This window comes from Rattus norvegicus, chromosome 4, assembly GCF_021556685.1.
Source record: "Rattus norvegicus strain SHRSP/BbbUtx chromosome 4, alternate assembly SHRSP_T2T, whole genome shotgun sequence".
NCBI lineage: Eukaryota > Metazoa > Chordata > Mammalia > Rodentia > Muridae > Rattus > Rattus norvegicus.
This window is the reverse complement of record NC_141537.1, coordinates 123046355-123068259: the sequence shown is the minus strand read 5'-3', so window position 1 is coordinate 123068259 and position 21905 is coordinate 123046355. Positions and strand designations below refer to the sequence as shown.

At 49.1% G+C, this 21905-nt stretch overlaps 1 protein-coding gene across 1 annotated transcript in view; it reads left to right on the top strand.

The window, feature by feature from the left end:
* The window catches only part of Chchd6 (coiled-coil-helix-coiled-coil-helix domain containing 6), a 226844-nt gene extending 210042 nt beyond the window's left edge, over positions 1 to 16802 (top strand). The window contains 2 exon segments of the mRNA NM_001106608.1: positions 15212 to 15347; positions 16598 to 16802. Coding sequence (NP_001100078.1) covers positions 15212 to 15347; positions 16598 to 16603 — 142 coding nt within the window. The 3' untranslated portion in view covers positions 16604 to 16802.
* Positions 16803 to 21905: the final 5103 nt, after the last annotated feature.

The window sequence follows — 21905 nt, the reverse complement described above, 5'->3', positions numbered from 1 at the left end:
CCAGCTTCCATCAGCTGTCACACAGGAGGTATGACAAGCGAGTGTGGCTGGCACAGGACTGACAGTGGAATTTTAAACACCAGGGGTTTGGGTTTGGTTTTGTCTTGGGAAGCCATCAAAAGTGCCTGAGCTTTGAAGTGACAGGATCAGATGGGTGTTTTCAGGAGATAATTCTCAGAACCTTGTATTGTCTGCTAAGCTACAACTGTACCATCCTAAACCCAAGTACAAGAAATTACATCCGTCTATCCAATTACATGCATATGCCGGCCTAGTGTTCCAGCCTGCCTTTTTCAGTCTGTGTAACTGCCTCACTGTGTACACACACACGTGTGTGCATGTACATACCCATCATGGGGGGGAGGGGCATAATTTGGCAGAAGACTGACTGCAGTTGGCTTCCTGCCATGCAGCCACCGGCTTATGACAACTGTGACTTGTGTTTTGCACATACCTGGGTAGTGATGGAACAAGATGGGGATAGTGAGAAAGAAGATAGTCTGCTCACAAATACCCTAGAAATCACACCTTTCCCCAGCAATACTATTTGTGACTTCAGTTTTGAATTTCAGAAGGACTGGCAACCTTTGCCTCATGTAATTCAGTGAGTGTTTATTGAGTTCATACTGTGTGGGCCAGGGCTTTTGTGCCTGGTGTTTCATGGAGGTCTGTGTTCTTCTATAGCTACTAAAGATGAGGTGTGTTTGTATGAAGCAGTGCTGTGACGATAGATATTCACTTAGGTCCCATGCTAACACTTGCCATCTGCAGTACATGTCTTTAGCATCTACCCTTAGTCTGTTTTGCTGTTTCCTAGAGCATCTTCAAATTACAAATAACACAGAATACATACCAAAGAGTTCACACATGTGTGTATGTAAGTGTGTAGTTATAGATAGGCTGCATCTTTAGATGTTTTTTAAGATGAAAAAAAGTGTCATGTTTGAGCCTAATAGTTATAAAAATGGTATATGAATATTAAATATATAATATTACTATATAATAAAATATAGAAAAATATAAGGAAAGTATTTTTTAAAAATCTAAGTCTCTCCCTGTTACTATATTGGGGCGATCATCACTCAGTTCACAGAATGCAGCCACAAACCAGGCAAATGAGACATGGGTCCCATGCACTGCACATCTGTCCTTGGATTAACCTCATCCACATGTGGGCACCTTTCTGGTCAGTAGATGTCTAATTATGTCTTTATATTAATTGCCTGCCACTCTTCCATATGGTTATTTCAGAGAGTCTTGAGCAGCCCCCCACCACAAGCTGGGGTAGTTCCCAGCCCCTTCTTAAGGTAGCCAGCACTCTGACAAATGGTCTCGCCTGCCTCTGCACATTTCTGTAAGTTCATCTAGAAAAAGTGGATTGTTCAAAACGTACACCAAGAGAGCCAGAAACACATATATTAGTATGCTTCTCAACTTGTCCTCCAGGAAGAACAAGTGCCATTTCCTACCCCACATAGTGATGGAGGAAGGTGTCCATTTTCCCAAGGCTTCCCAAGTCTGGTATTGTAACAGTATTTTGTTTTGTTTTTGTTTTAAAATACCTTTGCCAATTTCAGAAGGGAAGAGAGCTCTGGTTTCTACAACTCATTTCTTCAGTTACTAAGTGAAATCCAAGCCTTTTCTTACATTGCCGTGGCTCACTTACTGGCAGCCTGTGTTGTTTCTCACAAGCCTATGTGTGCCTTAGTGTCCCACTCACCCTGGTGTCTTTTGTTGGCTGCTCTAGTTAACGCTTTGTGTCATCATTGCCTCCGGAGTCCATTTGTAGATAGGAACAAGTATCTGTTATTCATGTTTTCATTTGTGATTTGTGTTGAATTGCAAAGGCTTTCCTTCCCCCAGGACTGTAATCCCAAGGAATAGTACTTGTGTGATTTTTCATTTTGTGCCCTTAAACTGTTACTCTAAATAGCCCACTGGGGTCCACTTGGGAGCCAGATGTGAGCACAGATCAGCTTGAATTTTCTGAGTAGGAGTCCTTTGTCCTGTTAGTTCTGATCTAAGTTGCTTGACCACACGCTAAGTTCCACTTGCACACACAGATCTGCTTCTAGACTCCTTTTCAGGATCAACCCTGCATATTTTAAACACACTTAAAATGTATTATAAAACTGCCATGATTCAAAATATTGTATTTCTAGTAGAACAAGCTTTTCTACCTTGTTTATCTTTTTCCAGCTTGTTTTTTTTTTTTAAGATGTATTTAGAATCATTTTGTCAAATTTCTCCAACCCTACTTACTCCTAGCTAGAAAAAGAAATGGAAATCTGGTAATGTCTTTTTTTGGATAAGCACATCCTCTTGAGTACATTCCATCCTATCAAGTTGCCATCCTTATTGTTTGGCTGCTTATGGCCAAGCTGAGGACAACACAGAGGAGTCCTGTGTCCCTTAACCAGGGCCCCTGAGTGCTGTACTTGTCACAGGGTTGCTTCAGCACTGTTTCTCTGAGGAGCCATATCCTGGTCTAAGCTGGTAGCCCTTCGTTCCTCAACTGAGTGTGTCCTTCAAATACCTCCCAAAGTGTCCTCCATGGCTACCACACAGCCTTTCCTTTATGAAATCCGTATCTGAATACAACTATCCCCTCATAAATCAGGTTCTACCTGCTTCCGTAGCAGCCTCTCCTTCCTTTCTGATCCAGAACAGAACATTGTCCATGAGTCTGTCCTGACTTAGTTGTTAGTTCCTTCACACAGACCTGTTCTTTCACCTTTCCTGCCACTAACAACCTTGATAATTTTAAAGAAAGTACAGGACTCTCATCTGTAGGGTGACACCCTGGCCTGTGTTTGCCCAGTATCCCCTCACAACCACAGTCAAGCCATATGTCCTCGGAGATCAATGGTATGCTCTAACAGGGTTTTGTCCCGTTGGGAGACCTGAGTCTTCCATCTACTACTTGACCATGTTGACCTAGGCCTATTCTGCTTGTACTAAAGATCCCATGTTCTCTGTTGCCAGCTAGTATTTTGTCAAGAAGTACTGTGGTAAGATGCCAGTGTGCTGACATTTTCCAGGCTGTCACTAAATCCTGAATGTATTGACATTCTCACCCAATCAGCCACCGCAGTGATGGCTGCTAAAGGGTGATGACTTATGCCCGAGTGTCTCCTGTGTTTCTGGATCGCTATTGTATCCCAAGAGAGTCTCACCTCCTTCCACCTCAACTCTGCATTCACTCACCTGGTTCTATGTGGGAGGCCCGGAAGCCACATTGTTCATTGGGTTGTAATGCTTCTTCTCAGTTCTTTAATGGAATGGCCTAGATTTCGGATTTCAGATTAAGACTTCCCTCTGTCTTTTCCCCCATCTCTTCTCTCTCAAAGTACATCTCAGCTTGTGGGAATGGGGTCCCCGTGTGGTCTTAATCTCCCTCTGTTCCAGTCATGGAGCCTGCCATTTAAGGAGTCAAGTGCCTTTGATTAATGGTATTGGACACCAGCTTCTGGGCCTGGGTGTGCTTGGTGCTACTGTGCTGCTCTCATTGTTCTGGGTATTCTCAGTAAGTGAGCTAGGAGGCACGTGTATGCATGGACTACATAGATAATCACATATGTGCACATATGTAGAACTGTATCCTTCAGGATTTCCATTTCTGTCTATAGTTTATATCAATATTCCCAACACCTAAGAGTTCTTAGCCCTTCTCCATGGTTCCCTCAGCATAGGAGCCACTCTTGGTCAGTGAACTGTTGTGTTCAGCGTAAGCCCTCTCCCAAGTACTTAGGCTGCTTTTGGCCCTCTGCCTTCATTTCCCCTCGTCCCTCTTGGCAGTATTCCACTAGTATTCTCATAGTATCCTCTCTATCAGGACCCCACTTATCCCTCTCGTGCTGAAGGATTAGACGGCTGGGAAAGGGCTAGTCTCCTGTTTCAGGAAATAGCCCAAAACCCTTCAAGGACTGCCAGGACAGTTTCAGAAAACAGACAGAACACCATTGACACCATCACATGGCTGGTAATGGTCAGTTTCCTCTCCAGGAGTCAGAGTGTCAAGGGTCCTGCTGGACCCTCCCCGCACAGGTTATGGCCAACCTTGTGACTGTGAGGTCAACTCTGGTTCAAAGTCAAGATCAGGTATCAGAGGATAAGATTGTCTGGGGGTGCCTTCTGCACTGAGAACGCATGGCTCCTTTTGTCCTGAGTGGCATCTGAGGTTCAGGAGAAGGGACGCTCTGGAGAAGATCCTCTTTGGCCCCTTGTGATTCACAGGACAGGGAGTGGGACTGTCTCCCTGCTGCCTGCCTGCATGTAATGGAACAGACCCAGTGACCAGGTGTCTTCCTAGGAAACACACAATCCAGGCTTTTCTGTGTAGCCCCAGTATCTGCATGTGTCCAGGTAATTGGGAAGGGCAGGACCCACAGGTGGGATGAGTTTACATGTGAGGTGTCAGTTGTGTGCATTCCTAGAATCCCCAAAACAGTGAGTTTCACAAAATAAATAAATAAATAAATAAATAAATAAATAAATAAACAAACAAACAAACAAACTCTGAATAGGTCACAGACCTAAATGTAATACACAAACTCCCAGAAGATAAGAGAGGAGTTGAGTTTAATGGTGACTTTTTAGATTGAATGGCAAAGGTACAAGCCATGAGAGAATGGATTGACACTGGACTTCATTAAGACAGAATGAGGACGGCTGGAGGAGGGGTGGGTACAGCATGGCCACTGATCTAGTTAGGTCTCGTCTGGAAGGATCAGAGAGTGAACAGAGCTCTAGGAAAAGTATTAGCAGACAGCATGGGAATAGAGTGCAGGTGGCAGCCTGGTGGTGCCAAGACAGGGTGTGCATGGCCAGGCTAGATGTATGAGGTAAGGCTGGAGAAAGTACTAAAAGTAGTCAGTGTTTCTGTGGCCGAGAGTGTGGAAGTCTAGGGTGCTAATGGCAGGTATGAGCCCAGATTTTGAGAGGTTCAAGAGGCTGGTTTGAGTATACTGCACAGTGAGGCTGCTAGAGGTCCAAGTTGGAGAAAGGGTCTGGCTAAAGGGCAGACCCAGCTTTAAACCACCCACAAGGAAATGTCTAAGTCTCACAGGCCCAGTGCTTGCTTTCCTGTCTTATGTCTGTGAGGTGACAATGTTTTCTCAAGAGCACATGGCATGAGATCCACTCTCCCTTTTGGGTGGCAAACTGAAGTAGAAAATCCCCATCACCTGAGCTCTAGGCTAGTCTAGCCAGCCACACTAATTGGGTGGGTGACTATGCATGCCTTTGGAGGAAATCCTGTCGTGCAGTTGTGCCCTGTACTGGCTAGTGTTGTGTCAGCCTGACACAAGTTAGAGTCTTCTAAAAGGAGGGAACCTCAGCTAAGAAAACACCTCCATAAGATCAAGCTCTCATAAGCCTCTAGGGCATTTTCTTTATGAGTGATGGGTGGGGGAGGGCTGAGCCCACTGTGGGTAGCGCCACTCCTGTGCTGGTGTTCCTGGGTTGTATAAAAAAGCAGACTGAGTGAGACAGTAAGCAGTCCTCCTCTCCCTTTTGCATCAGCTCCTGCCTCCAGTTTCCTGCCTTGTTTGTGTTACTGCCCTGACTTCCTTCAATGATGGACTACATTTTGGAAGTATAAGCCAAGTAAATTCTTTTCTACCCAATTTGCTTTTGGTTATGGTGTTTGTATATGGTTTGAATATGGTCGTCATATCAGTAGTACTTCTTCTGGATACTTCTAGATGCTACTGTGTTGCATTTGGCCCAGGCTGGGCAGGTGAGCTCCAGAGCACTTCATAGCAGGCCACTGCTGCTTGAAGGTCTCCCATGTGTACAGGTTCCACACACAGGACCAGGATATAGCAGGAACTCTTGCCTTGGCAAACTCCTCAGATCTGGAGGAGAAAGGAGTCTGAGTCACCAAGGACAGAGGCTGCCAGGCACAGAAAGGGTGGGAGGTGAATATCAGGAAAACTGTGGGCTGCAGAAGAAAACACTGTCTGACTGTCAGAGAGAGTAGGCAAAGCCCAGCCAAAGGTAGAGCCCATGTAAGTCTCAACTACAAGAACCTGTGCAAAGTAGAGCCCCTGTGACTCTTAATTATTGATGCCTTGCCAACTTCAGATAAGCAATATCTGCTTTCTGCTAGGTGTTCTGTGCAGACCTGCAGAAGCACTGTACTATATTATGGTTCCTGCCTTTCAGACACCCTGGTTTAATGGAGAGACAGCTCTTACATGAACTGCCTGCAGCATGCATGTGTGGTTTTCAAGTGGGTAGTGGGCAGTGCCTAGGACCCTCAGCAGCAGCAGCCCAGCAAGGGCCACAAATCCTTAGGTGACTGGAGAACTGGAGGCAGAGACAGTCAAGAATACTTCTCCCAGTGGGAGGGAACCAGAGAGGCAGGAGGCCAGTCCATGCTCTCATAGGTGGGCAGTAGTGAGACAGTATGAACCAGCCCCTCTCTAGGATCTTTGTAATAGCATGTGTGGGATATAGAAAATGTTCTGGGTGGTGGGGAGCATGGGAGCTATGGTGCAGACCCAGGAGAGCATGGCACATGTTAAGAGAATGACCTGTAAGTAGTGTGTTCTCTTACCACCAGCTCACTTAGCAGCTGTTAACTGCTGCAGTGCTGCAGTGCTGGGAGTAAATGAGCAACAGCAAGAGTTGCAGAAAGAAAAGAAACAGAAGTGCAACCAGTGACAACTCAGTACACTGAAGGTCACCTTGTCCGTCCAGTTCCAGCTGCATGGGGTAGGATACAATGTAAACCTACAGCACTGAGGTTCTCTATAGAGGAGCAGAGCAATCTGCTGGGTGAGCACAGGCCTTAAGTGACTGGAGAACTGGAGGCAGAGAAAATAGCCAGAGCCCCTGGGAACTAGAGCTCAGGAGATAGCAGTTTCTATGTGAGAGGGCAGACAAGACTCATAGAGCCATGTATAGACTGTAAAGGGCTCTGAACATCCACTAAGGGTTCTCATCTCTCACAGGCAACAGGAACCAGTGAAGAGCTGGGGGGCTGCCTTGTAGTCTGATGATCTGCCTCCCCACTAGTAGCAGGACAGTAAACCCAGAAGCCAAGGAATTCTTGAGGGCCCTGAATCTAGATGGCCAGAACAGACAGGTGAGAAGAGGTTTTTCTGAGATTCAGAATCTGGATAGCTCCAATACAATCCCACTCTGCACCATTTGGGCCTTTGAGAAACTTCTTTCCTATTGTCACCTGACCCAGGACAGCTTAGGGACAAATCCTATGAAAGCAGTTGTTTTAGTTAGGGTTTTACTGCTGTGAACAGACACCATGACCAAGGCAACTCTTATAAGGACAACATTTAGTTGGGGCTGGCTTACAGATTCAAAGGTTCAGTCCATTATCATCAAGGTGGGGACTCATGGCAGCATCTAGGCAGGCATGGTGCAGGAAGAGCTGAGAGTTCTACTTCTGCATCTAAAGGCTGCTAGCAGAATACTGGCTTCCAGGCAGCTAGGACAAGCGTCTTCAAGCCCGTGCCCACAGTGACACACCTATTCCAACAAGGCCACAAACTCCAAATAGCGCCCCTCCCCAGGCAGAGCATATGCAAACCATCACAGCAATGCAGTCCTTTGATTACAAACCAGACTACCTCAGAGTCTATGCAGGCTCAACTGCTTTGGCTGCTGTGGTTGGAGTGAGGCCGCTACTTCATGCTTTCATGGCTCCCTCAGGGCTGAGGTAGGCTTGGTCTCTTCACCAGGGTACTTTACTGGTACGTGGAGTCAGTACCCACATACACCACATTCATAGATGGGTGCATACTTAGATGGAGGGCACATCATAGAAAGCAAGAACTGGTGTCCTTGGGTCAAGAATGATGCGGGTGCTAGTGATGAGTTGTGGAGACAGAGAGGAACAGAATAGATAATCTGATCATGTATTATTTCCTGTTGTTACAACAATCACGTGGATTCTGGATATGAAGTTTAATATCGGACTGAGCAGCTCACAGGACCATTAGGAGAGATGCAAAACAGAAAGTCAAGGGAGACAAGTCATAGGTCAGGAGGAGTGGTAACTCAGAAGACCTCAGCCTCAAGCACTGAAGTTGGTAGCTCTTGGGGAAGGTGCCAGGCATCTCAAGAGTCTCTGAGCCTGCATATCTATAAGCCAATTGTATGGCTCTCAAGAGCCCCTCACAGCCACTGGGTTGGCTTCAGGCTGCTGGGCCAGAGCCCTGAAAAGTGGAGTTTTTCTCTGCCGTGGTCCAGGACTTGACTCTGGGGTTGAACTGGGCCCGCCTGCTCTGTGTCAGTCCCTGCCAGGTCCCATTCCATCATATAGAGGGTCTTTCTATGTAAATCAGCTAAAGTGTCTTAGACCTAGGGTTTCCTTACTAATTAGCCAGCGCCAATGGTTTGCCTCTTTCCACAGCTCCATTAGGGCCATGCTTCCCTAGCTTCTTGTGGCAGAGCTTCAGCGTCTGCAAGTCAGCCAGCCTGAGCAGCATGACCTCCATCCAAAACACCCTGTACGCCAGGGTTCCCAATGCCCTGCACTTCCAACAACATTCCTAGTATTTGGCTTCCTTTAGAATAGACTTAAGACATGAGAGCAGTCAAAGCCACTGTAGGGCCAGACACAGTGTGACAGCCACTGTGAGCTACTCCACAGGGGCCATGACCACTATTGGTGCCCTCTATTTTTGGACCCTCAGAACCGTATACCACATGTACCCCCAGGTTCCTGCAATATAAGCTGGTCAAATACACTAGTCTTTGTGGAGGACAGCACTTCCTCCTGGAGCCCTGGTACATCTCCCAACAGTGACGGGGGAAAGTTCTGGCATGTTTCCATGTACCCTGAGAGGTACTGTCCTGGCATCTTCATGCAAGAGAAAGCTAACTCCAGACTGCATCATGGAGATGCCCAAATGCCACCTTAAAAATGCCTCTGGGCCTCAGGCTTATGAGTAGGTGGACAATATCCACTCTAGAAGTTACCACAGTGACTGGGGTGGGAGGCAGGGTAGAGGCACTAGGCTCAAAACTAAGCTCTGTTTTTACCCTGTCACACTCAACATTACTCAGCAAACACTTAAAGTTTCCAGATCTGTACTGGGACTTTCTCACCGAGCACCTCAGCTTTGTGGAAGAGGCTGAGCGGGACACAGATTTCTTGACCTGAACATAGCTGGCTGGGCCTTGGGTACTGAGCTTGTCACTAGGACTAAAGCAGAGCTCAAAAACCAGGTCCAGGTGGCTGGCCATGGTCCTTCAGAACAGCAGTGTGACCATGCTTTAGAGAGATCCCTCTAGTTAGTGTCAGAGGGCTGAGTTATAGAAGTGACCAGATGAGAGTGTGATGAACTAACCAAGATGGACAGAGGTTCCAGGTGTCAAATGACCAAGGCTCCAGAGAGAAGGGGTTAGGAAGGGCTTTGCCTTGAGGAGGCGAGAAGAGGCATCTGATCCCCTGAAACTGGAGTTACAGGCGATTGTGAGAAGCCATGTTGAGTGCTGGAAACAAAACTCAGGTCCTCTTGAAGAGCAGCAAGCTCTCTTAGCTACTAAAACATCTAGTCAGCCCCAACTGCGGGCCCTTCTTGATTATGCCTGAGAACCTCAGACCATAGCTACAGAGACTACTGTGGGACATCTATCCCAATATAGTCACCCTCAGACATTGGAGACCACAGTAACCTGCTGTTTCCCTCCGTACCTCTGAGACTCTGAAAGGGCCCTGCTCTTTCACACATTGGGGGTGGGGAGGATGTACAAGTACACATACAGTCCCTCCCTCTCATCCCACTTAGCCCTGTGCCTCTTAGGGATGGGCATCTGAGGGCCAGACTGACAATGATCCCGAGTGGCATGTTAATCAATAGTGGGTCCCTGGGTCCCATTTACCCAGGTTGAGTGGCACATGGTCGATAGTAGCCAGTTAACCCACTCCCTTGAAACCTGCCTGTCTGAACAGTGCCTGCGCCCTGGCCACGGGATGGAACAGAAGCTGCCTTTGAGCAGCTGGGCAAGACGTGACGGAGATGAATGGCTAGTGCATGTGGAATCTCGTTGCTGCTGCTGTAATAAAAAGCCTGCTCCAAGGTCCCCACCAATGTTTCCTTGAAATTAAATATGAGGAGGGCAGATAATAGCCAGATTCCATACCAGACCAATATTATCAGATTGATGTCAGCAGTGATAATAGGAGAAGGATAAGTTGATGAGATCCCATTTATTAAATAAAGTGAGCGAGACAAAGGACGGGGGCTGCATGTGAGCAGGTGTACAGTGAGCACCTCATGAGAGGCAGCTGGGGAAGGAGTAGCACCCTGGATTTGCTGCAGGAACTCCCCTTGCCTGCTGAGGCTGCAGTGCAGGTGACAGCAGGGGAGATCCTGCCCCTCTGGCTTCCTATTGTCCTGCCTTGCTGTGTTCCTTGATTTACTACGAACTTGCCTTTCTTTGTGTGGAGCCTTCCCTACTACACCCCTTTCCAAGTGGACTCAGCAAGTTTCCTGCCATTGAGAAGCCCTGCATACCTTGTGGTATAAGCCTGTATTTTGTTTCTTTCTTGTATCCTTGATTGTCTCTTCTTTTGAATTTTGTGGCATTTTCTAGAAGTTACGTGCATTAGAGAGACATGGGCTTTGGAAATGGACACCCGGGCTCTTGTTGCCATGCTCCTGTCTTACTGCTGCATGCCTTGAGAAAACCACTTAGACTTTTTGAGACTCATCCCTATGTACAGAATGAGGCAGCAATGCCTGTCTCACAAAGCTGCTGTTTGTATTCTGGGGAATGTTACAGTTTTAGTAATGTATGTTGTTGGGGACACAGTAGTCCCAGTAGTTCCTAGCACAGTCAAGTTAATCAGAGTAGCAAAGACTTCACCTACATGCACTCCCATTTGAGTCTGGGTTTTCTTCCTAGGCTGTTTACTTGGATTAGATGTCTTCTTTGCCCTCTCCTTTCCCCAGGCTGTTCCCCCAGGTGAGCCCCAGATTTCTCCCAGGGTGTGGACTACTTAGGGAGCAAGGTCATCCTTTAGAGCCACTCATGAGATACTTGCCTTCGCTTGGCCACAGTCATTCACCTCTCAGTGTAGATGGTGTCTGTCTTCGTTGGGGTTACCATTACTGTAACCACTACTGAATCACAACAACCAGAAGCAACTTGGGGGGAAAAAGGTTTCTTTGGGTTACACTTCCACATCACTATTTATCATTGAAGGAAGCCAGGGCAGGAACTCAAATAGGGCAGGAACCTGGAGGCAGAAAGTGATGGAGAGCTACTTATTGTCTTGCTCAGCACCAGCCCAGCAATGGCACCACCTACACTAAGCTGGGCCTTTCACATCAGTCGTCAACCAAGAAAATGCACCACAAGCTTCCCCTCTTCCAAAAAGACTCTAGCTTGGGTCACATTGACATAAAACCAGTGAGGACACTGCCTCACAAGGTTGACATAAAACCAGTGAGGACACTGCCTCACAAGGTTGGGGCAGAGACATTGCTGGGCCTGGCATCTGTCCTGGTGCATGCACAGTAGGTGTTTGGTAGCCCAGAAACTGGTGCCACCCTCCACTCCACCACTTCCACACTGCCCCCTGTGTTCTGTCGTGCTGCCACTCAAAGCCACCAAAGGTCACATGTTCTCCCAGTTTTAGAGACTGAGAGTCCAAGTGCAAGGTGTGTACAGTTCCTGCCCCTCTCATCCAGTGCAGAAGCTGCAGATACTCCTGGTAGCCCCTGCGCTCCTTGGCTGATAGTGGAGGACAACCTTCAACTCTCGGCGCACAGCGTCTCATATGTCTGCCTCTGTCTTTGTTCTTCTCATGCGAGTGTGCACTAGACTACCACTGGGTGACTCACTCTACTTCTGTCACCTGTCTTTACTAAGTAGTGTATCCATAGCCACACTGTGTCCAAATAAGGTCATGTTCCAAGGCCCAGGAAGGATGTGGAAAGTGAAGAAACTCCAAGCCTCTGACTTCTAGGTGTGCTTATTCCTGGGCCACCCACTCTGGGCACCAGTTTCTATCTTGGTGGATTTGTAGGATCCAGATTGACGTAAGCTAAGCAGAAATATAGATGTGTACTTCAGAAATGGAAAACCTGACCGGCTTCTGACATGTTAAGGCGATGTGTGATCTGAATGAGGGCTGTGGCTACTGGGGACCTGATTTTTGAGCCATCTGCTATAAGACTTTGCATTTACTGAGTGTGTTGAGACCATGTGTCAGCTGAGCAGGACGTCCACAGCCACCTAAGCTGACACCCATTCACAAGATCATTCTTATCTGTTGGAGCTGTTGTGCAGCACTCAGCAAAACAGGTCACCTTGAATGGGGAAAGCCACCCAATACCTGTTTCCAAATGGTTTGACCTGACTAGCCCTACCCTATTTCAGAGAAAGATTCACTTCAGTAGCTGTGCCTCTCCTCAGATTGTTCTGTGCACAACAGATAAAACTTCTGTTGACATTCGCCTGCCTGTGTGTGTTCCTACTGTGCTGAAGTCCCAGCACAGCCTCAGCAGTAGCAATGCTGTGCAAGAGATAGAATTCACACAGCCCAGTTTCTCCCTACCTACAAACCCACTATGTGTTCTCTGAAGTTTCCTCTTAGCTCCCAGGCCCTCTTATCAGGGAGCAGTTGTCAGTGAGGTGGGCAGCCCTAGGGGCCATGAGAAAAGAGGCTAGTGATGAAGCCACTCCTCTCCTCACTTGCAGCTCAGCCTATATCAGCAGCTCTGTGGGGGATGTGAGTCAGAGCTCTGGCTCCCAGTGTGCCTCTCATACTGAGCCTAGGAGCCTGCTAGGGTACTTTCTCGATAAGGACAGAAAGCCTCATACCACTTAGAGCTGAGGTAGTAGCCTCTGGTGTCTGCCTGGTGCCTGTAGACCATGACTATGCAAGGTTAACTCTGCAGGGAAGATGCCTGCGCCTTCCCAGGTATGAGACAGAGAACAGAGTCAGAAGAGGAGACAGTGGGATAGGGGTGCGAGTTAAGACTTGAGGGTGATCTTGAGGGACCTCAGAGCAGTGCTCATAGAGAGCACTTGTCTAAGACATGAAGCTACTAAGAGCTCTGTCTTCCAAGGCCCCATACAGCTCCAAAAGGCCCATAACTGGACAAGCTCTTAGGAAGTTACAAAAGAGGTGATGCACAGTACACACTGGGCCTCTCTGTACATCAGGTAGAAACCCGCAAGGGGGTCTTCAAAAGATTAGGAGAAAGACTCCTCTCCCTCATATATCTGAAGGTGTGATATAAATGCAGAGGCAAAGACCTCAGATGACCTCACTGGAGCTTGGAGAAAGCCCCCTTGAGCAGCATTGGGCACAACTATGAGGTTTGGGGCTTCTGCCCTATAAGTAGGTTTTCTCTCTTGTGGCTTGGCAGCTTGCCACAGTATCCCAGCCTGCCTGCCCACTTGTGTTGCAAACCCTCTATCTGGTTCTTGTCTCCGTTGACTCTTATTGTTCCAGCTATATATGGGTTCCTCACTCCTTCACTGGCACATTTCTGAGGGATAGACCTGTGACCAAGTTCTGCTCAGCAGAGAAAGGTGAACTGGGTGAGTGAGGTTTCTAGAAAGAGTCAGGCCTGATTAAATGAGGCACCATGCCTACAGAGAGGATAGTGCATGATGACTGTGGTCCGGGGCTGGTTCAGGAAGAAGGGTGGACCACAGGCAGCAGCATCATAAAGCAAATGGCAGTGGTGGAAGGGCCCATTCAGACCCCCGAGCTGGGCATGAGACATTGCAGACTGACTTCCCAAGCCCTTGGTTACTTTGCTGCTGGCTCTTCTTAACTGATGACTCTCACGTGGCTGAATTATCTTGATAACAGCATTCTCTTCTCTGATGTCTGCTGCATGGCTGACACTCTAAATTCAGAGGTGCTGGGCAGGAGAACAGCATGCTGGCCTGAAACACAGCTTGCCAAATACTCATCCTTTTTATTGCCAAAGAATGTGAGGAATGGCTCACTGCAGCTTTATAACTGTCAGGTGTCACTGCAGGTCCACCACAGCTGTTACAAACATGGGCAAGCTTTGGCGAAAACCCTCTGGAAAGCTGATGGGTAGATGGCACCACCACAATAAATACACCCTCCCCATACACTGCTATGTGATGTAACTTCTCTATACCACAGTTTTCTCATGTGGGAAAAGGAGGCAGGGAAGAATAAATAACATGTGCCACATAGAGCCAGGAGAGGTTAAGGGAGCATGTTTTTACCAGTATGCAGCTGTGTGAGCTGCTGCGGTGGGGCGTGAGAGTATGTGTGCACAGGACCCTGAGTAAAGACGTTAAAGGAGGTTCGTGGAGGGGAAGGATGAGTGTGAGAGAATGGGTGCAGGGAGGAGTGGAGTGTGTAGTGTGGGAGGGGTGTGAGAGCAAGTGCATGTGAGTGGGGAACTCTGGAATCACAGTCAATGGTTGTATGGCAGGACTGTGGGAGTGTGCGTAAGGTACATGAGAGTATGTGTAGATATGTGTGTGTGAGTTGTGGGAACACTGGATATGTGACAGTAATGGAGGCAGGGGGAGGAGAGCTACGTGCAACAAAAAAGGCATCTGGTAGTGGACATGTCACAGGCGGCCTCAGGGAGCTGGGAGGGGCACCTGTAACAGTGTAATCTGTTGTTTACTTTCTTATCACTTGTTTTGCATCATAATTGTAGAAAGTCAGCATATTCATTTGTTGTAGATTCTCAAACTATTTTGATAAAGGAAGAAAGAAAAGATAGTAAAATGCCACAACACATTGCTACAGTTATCTCTAAGAAGTGTATCTTTGTTTTATCTTTTTGACATCTCTGTAGGATTCCTTATTACAGTAGTAAATGAGGACAAGGGTTTTGAGGGTAAATGGCATTCCTAACACATGGCTGTGGCATCAGGTCAACAATGCACAGAAGACTTCTCAGACAGAGGCTGACCCAGCCAGCTGGGAGGTTGTCCAGTGTTATGTCCTCCAACTGAGGCCCTGCCCACCAGGCCCCTCACCCTTCCTGGTTGCACTTGGATACTCATGGCAGCAGTCAATCAGCATATAGCCCCATTCCCCAATCCATTCAGTACTGACCACTGGCCACAGGACCAGACCCTGCAGCTCCTCACTTGTAGAGTGAACTGAGCATGGATGGATAGACATCCAGAGCTTATCAAGTGTCTTTCTGGGTGTTGAGTGTGAGTTCTTGCCTTGCATGCCTTCTAATGCCAGCCATCTGTCCTTATCATTCCCCAGGCCCCGCAGAGTGGAGCCTGTATGCTCTGGCCTACAGGCCCAGATCCTCCGCTGCTACCGTGACCATCTGCATGAGGTACTTCTATGCTCCGACCTGGCCAAGGCATACCAGCACTGTGTGAGCACCGCCCGCAAGGTAAGGCCATCTGCTTTAGTGTGTAAGCATGAGACAGCCTATGCCTGGGCCCCTGCATTTAGATGCCCCATCCTCCACCTGGCTCAGAGCCCTTTCTCACTACTCTTGGGACCCCAGACATGTCCATGGGAGCAGTATCCCCTGTGCTGCTCTACCTGATTGGGCTTGTGAAGTCTGTCCACCTTCCTGGAGCAAATGGCAAACTTCTCACCTTTCAGCAGAGGGGCTGAGAGGACTACCCAGTTATACCCCTAGCTTTCCTTGGCAGAAGCAACTCTAAGCCTTGCTCCATCCACCCTGTGTCGGTGGCCATTTTCAGTCTCCATGCCCCCTTAGTATATCCCGAGTGAAAACCTGGAAAAGGTGGTGCTGATGATGCTGGACAGACCCCAGGAAGTTCCAGTGTGCCTCTGTCACTCCACATGCCTAAAAGAGGCTGGGGACTTTCCAGGCCCAGCCTCTCCTTCCTGGCCCTACATCTAATGCTCCTAGAAACATCAGAGGCCAGCTCTGAGCCACCTCTAGACCATGCATACAGTCTGGCACAGTGTGGGCCTCAGTACCCAGGCTCACAGGGCACCCTATGACTGAGATACACTTACTGGAAAAACTTGGTGTCATCTGCCAGCTCCACAGAACATGTTCCCTGGCAGAGGTGAGATAGGAGTGAAGGATCCCAGGAAAGATTAGCTTCCAAAAGCAGTTAGATAGCAGAGGCTTTCCTGGGCCAGCTCAGGACACCCAAGGGCTTTCCTCCAGGTACAGAGCTGTATATGCCTGCCTGGAGGTATGCAGAGCTCCCTAGAGCAGGAACCTGACTGCAGTTGCATTCTCCCAGTATCTCGCTTAGAAAACGTCGAGTTGCTAGAGAACAGAGAGGGCCTTGCTTAGACAGAGCAGAAGTGAGCAAGGCCACACTAGGCCAGGGTGGGGGTCAGCCATACCCCTGTAAGAACAGAGAAGGGAGCCTGGACCTCTGGGGATAAAGAGGTGGTGCTGGCTATTGTTGGTGCAGAATGAGTTAAGTAAGAGCCTGTGCCCTGCTGGGCAGTGATGAGAGACCTGGTCTAGGTCTCAGGCCAGCTAACTGACTAGTAGCCAGTTATGCTCCAGGGAGATGGCCACTGTCCGGTTGCATTCTGCAGGAGCCTGGAAAGCATGGGGCCGGGGCTGAGGGCTCTTGTACCTGTGCCTGGGCCATCTCTGGGGAAGAAAAGGGCTCAGCTGAACTCTGGCTGTTCTCTTTGAAGGGCTGAGGAGCAGCATCCTTCCTGGAGCCTTGAAGAAGGGACCGATCATGAGACCACAGACCATGGTCCCCATGCCCTGCAGTCTCTGACTGAGCACCCATATGCCTCTGAGCATGGGGCTGCCATGCTCAAGAAACAGTATGTGCTACTGATGGAAAACAAATAAAGCAGATGTCTTTGTTTGCAGTCATTCACTCATTGGCACCCAGTCACTTCTGTTGACTCTGTGTCCAGCCGTCTGTTGGTCACCAATGACACAGAGCCTCACAGGACAGACTGCCTCTCTGGGGGAGTAGTAGGCCTGGGAGGGGGATAGCATGGAAACCCATAACTGCATGACCACACAAAAGCCACCATGGAGCAAGTATGAGAGGAAAGAAGGGAGGTGGTGTTTTCTTGGGATAGTGCCAGCATCCAGGAGGACCTTCTCTTTGCTCTCAGGAAGGCTGGTGGGTAATTGCAGGGCAAAGCAGAGCCATGAGGAGTGGGCCCCAGGTGGGGAGGAGCAAGGTGCTCTGTAGCTAAGGAGGCAGTGGCATGAGAAGAAAAGAAAAGTTGGGGAAGGGGTGCATTCTGGCTGGGGAAGCTAGGCCTTGAGCAGAGGCAATGCTGCTCAGGCACCTAGAGCCATGTCCTCCTTTCACAGGAAGGGCAGACTGAGGTAGGGCCAAGGCAGAGAGCACTGTGGTCTGCAGTGCCTAGGAGAATGGGGCTACCCTGCTCTTCTGGGCCAGAGCAGGTGTCTGAATAGGAAATAGAAAGGATGGACAGTTTGTTTTCAGGGCTCTGATACAGTGAGGTGGCAACACTGTGGTTCAAGCGTGAGGACTGAGATGAACAGGCCTAAATACCAGCCTTTCAGTGCTCGGCCTTCCCTGTTACAGCACACCAAACACCAGGACCACACTGTGGCTTGCACTACGTCCTGTCCTGACAGGGGTTTGGGTGGAGCTTGGGGTTCTCTGCCCTCTCTGCTGGTAGCCTTGTATTTCCCATTCAGTTTGCTCATGGAGTCCCTGGGCTATCTGGAGCTGAGTGCCCCACACTCAGGCTTCGCAGCTCATTTCTGTACTCCTCCCTCAAAGCCCAAGGGAAATTAATGTTTGGGAGATGCCCACCATCTAGCCAGGTTTGCTTGATGGTCTTATTTAGCCACACTGTGGGAGTGGCAGTCAAGAAAGGCAGCAACAGCACCCTCCCTCAGTGTTCTAGGTGAGTGCCTCACAGTGTATAGAGAAGCTAAAGGGTGCCCTAGCTTGAGCAGGGAGGGAAAGACCTGCTAGGATAAGAAGGGTCACAAGTCACATGGCTTATTGACCTTAAGTGATACCTACCACAGCAGTCCTCCTTCTAGGAACAATGATCCTTTCTGAGCCTCCCCCAGAGACCTGGCCACTAGACATTGTCTGTCTTGGAAATCCCACAGCAGCAATACGCAAACATCCTTCCTATTCTGCAAGCTCAGCCGGGTTCCGGGACTGGGCATCAGACACTGCCAGGTGTGTGAGCACCTGGGAACTAGGCTGCACAATCCTGTGCCAGCTCACTCTGCTGGGAAACAGGCCTCCCCAGACCTGGCATAAATGACACCATATATGTGGCTTCCAGCACTGCTAAACAGAGCTTCTATCCTGCCCCCTTTCAGCTTCCCTGTACCTTGTATCTGCAGACACTGGCAGGTCAGCAGGCAGCCACTGCCCCCTAGGATCTCCCTCTCACTCCATTGCCCAGCAACTGCCAGACTATATAGCTTCCTCCAAGTGTCCCTCTGCAGGCCAGGACTGGTCTTCAGGCTCAAGTCAGATGTGCAGGAGCCCCAGCAAACACACACTCCCTCACCCCTGGCCTACAGCCTCTAGTTTAAGTGCTCTGGTGGCACTGCTGGCTGCTTGAGGGGGAGAGGGAAGTCTGTCTTGGCCTAGAGCCCTGTTGAACTATGTTCTTCTCTGGAAATGGCAACACTGACCAGCCTCAGCTGGGGTCTGTCTAAAGAAACCCTGCGGATGGAAGACAGGAACCTCTTGACAAGACATCTCACTGACAACAGGTGGCTTGAGGTTTATCGAAACTACAAAGCCTATAGCATCTTAGGCAAAGACCAAAAGGCAGAGCTCAGAAGAAGCTGACTTGGAATAGCCTAGGGAACTCCAGTCTCTAGCAAAGGTCAGGATAGTATAGGGTGTACAGGTCCTAAGGCTATGTAGTGTCTGCAGTCTGCCCCTGTGCCCTTTATCTAGAGTCTCAGCCTAGCTCCCTGGTCACCCCCACTGATGGCAGCCACAGAATCACAGCAAGGAGGAAGATCTTAATTGGCTTTCACTTGTCATTCTAAAGCTGGGAGCTGCCTTGTCCTATGAAATGATGAGTGTCTAGAGCCAAACAAAGGAGGCTGACTTCCTAGAAAGTGCTGGGGAAAGCAGAAACCCAACACAGGAGATTAGCCATTTAGAGTTATTCCCCATAAAGAAAGCACAGAGGGGGGCAGTGCAGTGAACTTTCCCTTGTGATTGGCCACTGTAGGGGCTCCTGATCTTGGAAATCTGGCCCATTTCAGAGTTCAGCTTGAGGACTTAAAACCCAGCAGGAGTAACTTCATTCTAGAATGGTCTTGTCTACTAGGGCCCTAGAGAGGCTAATCTGAAAGATGGCCATCTGTGAACTATAACAGTGCTCTTAGCCTGAGCCTCCCAGCATAGTGTCTCTCCACACAGCACACAGCACACACCTCACACACATACACATACATCACATCTTTCCGCTTTTCCTTAGCTCCAGTGCTTAGTCCTGAGAGCAGGTTGTACTGTTCAACTGCAAGTGGGCCTGACTCTCCCCCCACTACCTCCCCAGAACTCAAGGTACACTCTCCCCACCCCCAGCCTCTACCCTCCCTTCCCACTGTACTACAAGCATCCCTCATTGCAGCAGAACTTCAGGGAAAGCTTTGCATGAAGCCTCTGCCTCCAACCCCCAGCACCACCCTGACAAAGCTGGCCTATCCAGGTCCTTGAGCCTCCACAACTCCTGAGCCTCGGTGCCAGAGGGGAGCCAGGACAGAAGAGTGGACAGACTTCCTCTCACGAAAGCCTCCATCCGTCATTTCCTATACTACACTGTTTGTTTCTCGAATGGTTTTGTCTCTAACTCATAGTGGGAAAGTTGGCATGTGGTTACCAGAGAAAGAACTTGGGCCTCAGACCTAGGGACCTCAGTCCAGCAAGTCCCTGAACTTCAATTTCCCCATGGACAAAACAGCTAAAGCAATGTCCAGGATTCCTAGGGAATATTTATGACAAACAGCTGAAATTTGCAAGGAATGTCCCCTCCCAGTCCTAGTCTGACATCCACCCTCACCTCCTCCAGAGGAAGAGGGTACCCAAAAGCAGGTCATACAGAGGCATACAGCATGTGGTCAGAGAGAGCCTGGATGGACCAGACCTGAAGTTGACAAGGCTGTTTCCTTTCCAGGTGTGTTGGTCACAGGTTTTCTGCCATTTGCAGCAGAATCCCCAGGATAGAGCGTGGTGATAGAAAAATACCCTGTCACAGTATCTTGACTTACCTTCTTCCTGAGCCAAGCTGTTGGGCTGAGGAAGGGCAGCACCATCTTCCACAGGCACCCAAGGAGTACTTGGACTCAGCTTTGGTCGAGGCAGAGTTGCTAGTGCAGGGAGAGGAAGATTACTTTTTTGAGTGGTCATCTTAGCTAGGCCTCCTACCCACCCTTAGAGGCCCAATGTTCACCATAAGTCCTGTGTCCCCACCCCAACCTTAGTGCTCCAAAAGAATGAGGGTGTGTTACCTGATTCCATCAGATTCCCTGTCTCTGCTTGTTCCCCCTGGTAGGATTGGGTGAGGGAGGAATGCTTGACTGACTTTTCACTGTACTTTTCTCTTCCTGGGCCACAGAGGTCGCATACGCATGGAATGTGTGTACACATGATATATGAGTGTGTAAGTGTGAGTATGCACATGTCCAGTTTTGCATGTGCATAGAGAGTGGAGTTCTGTGCTTCTGTGTGTCTGTATGTCTCCGGTGTGTGTTCTCCTGTGTGTGCTTTTGTGGGCCTAGGTCTGTATGTCTGTTCTGTACACAGGTGGCCAGCCTCCCTGAGCAGCCTGCTGATAGATGGAGGCTTGCCCCAGCTGGACCTCATCCCATTTCCATGCCTTCCCTGATGCCAAAAGCAAGCTCACCTTTAGGAAGGGTGCTGTGGGAGTGGGGGGCAATGCATGGTGTGTTCCTATGTATGTATGTTGGTAGCCCCAGTGCCTTGCCTAGAGGAGGGGTATGTTTGAAAGACCGTGCAAACTTCAAGAATGTCCTGGAGCATTGTTGGTAATTCCTGCTGCTGGGGAACAATGTGATTTGTAGTCCTCAGTCCAACTAGGAAAGCAGAAAAAGCCATGATTATTGAGGCCAAAGGGAATAGAAGGACCTAGAGTAGAAACCTCAGCTGGGTGTTGTGATGAACTCTAGGTGGGCAGCAGCAGGAAGCTCCTGGCCCACCAGGGCTAGAGACACAAGGAGAAAGGTTTGCTGGCACCATGGGGGTTCGAGGGGGTGCTGCTCAGAGGGCAAAGGCACAGCTACAGAGGAAGGGCTGCCCTTGGAGGAGAAAGAACTATCTCCTGCTTCTTCTCAACTAGACCTCCTACCCACCCCTAGAGCCCCAGTGCTGACCATAGGCCCCGTGACCCCACCCCAACCTTAGTACTCCAAAAGAATGAGGGAAGAAAGCCTCAATTATGGAGACAGAGGGGAAGCTTCAGCTGGGTATTGTGCCCATCACCCATCATCATCAGGCCTCCCAGAGCTGGACACAGCAGGGAACCAGAGGCTCAGGCAGCTGAGGGAGACACAGCTGCTCACTGCTCACTGCTCTGTGGTGGCTTATGGGCCAGTGCCTAGATGGCTGTGAGCAGTGGGTGTCAGTGTAGGTATGGACATGGACCTGTGTGTTTTTTACCATCTGGGCAGGTAGTGGACAGCTGGCAGAGAACGATACCAACAGCCAGATTTAGCACTTAGCAGACTTTAAACAGGAACCAGAACAGTGTGCATGTTTGTTTAAAGCCTTACACAGCGATATGGCATAATTACTGCTATAATCATCTCCTAGATAAGGACAGTATGGCGTAGAGAATGTGAGGAACTTGCCAAAGAGCACACAGGAAGATCCAAAGACAGGACTCACAGCCGCCTGGCCTTCAACGCCTGCCCTTAGACTAACACTGCACCACGTACTGGAGATGGACTCTGGCTGTGTCTGGGACAGAGCTACCCTGAACCTGCTTCTGAAATGCTCTT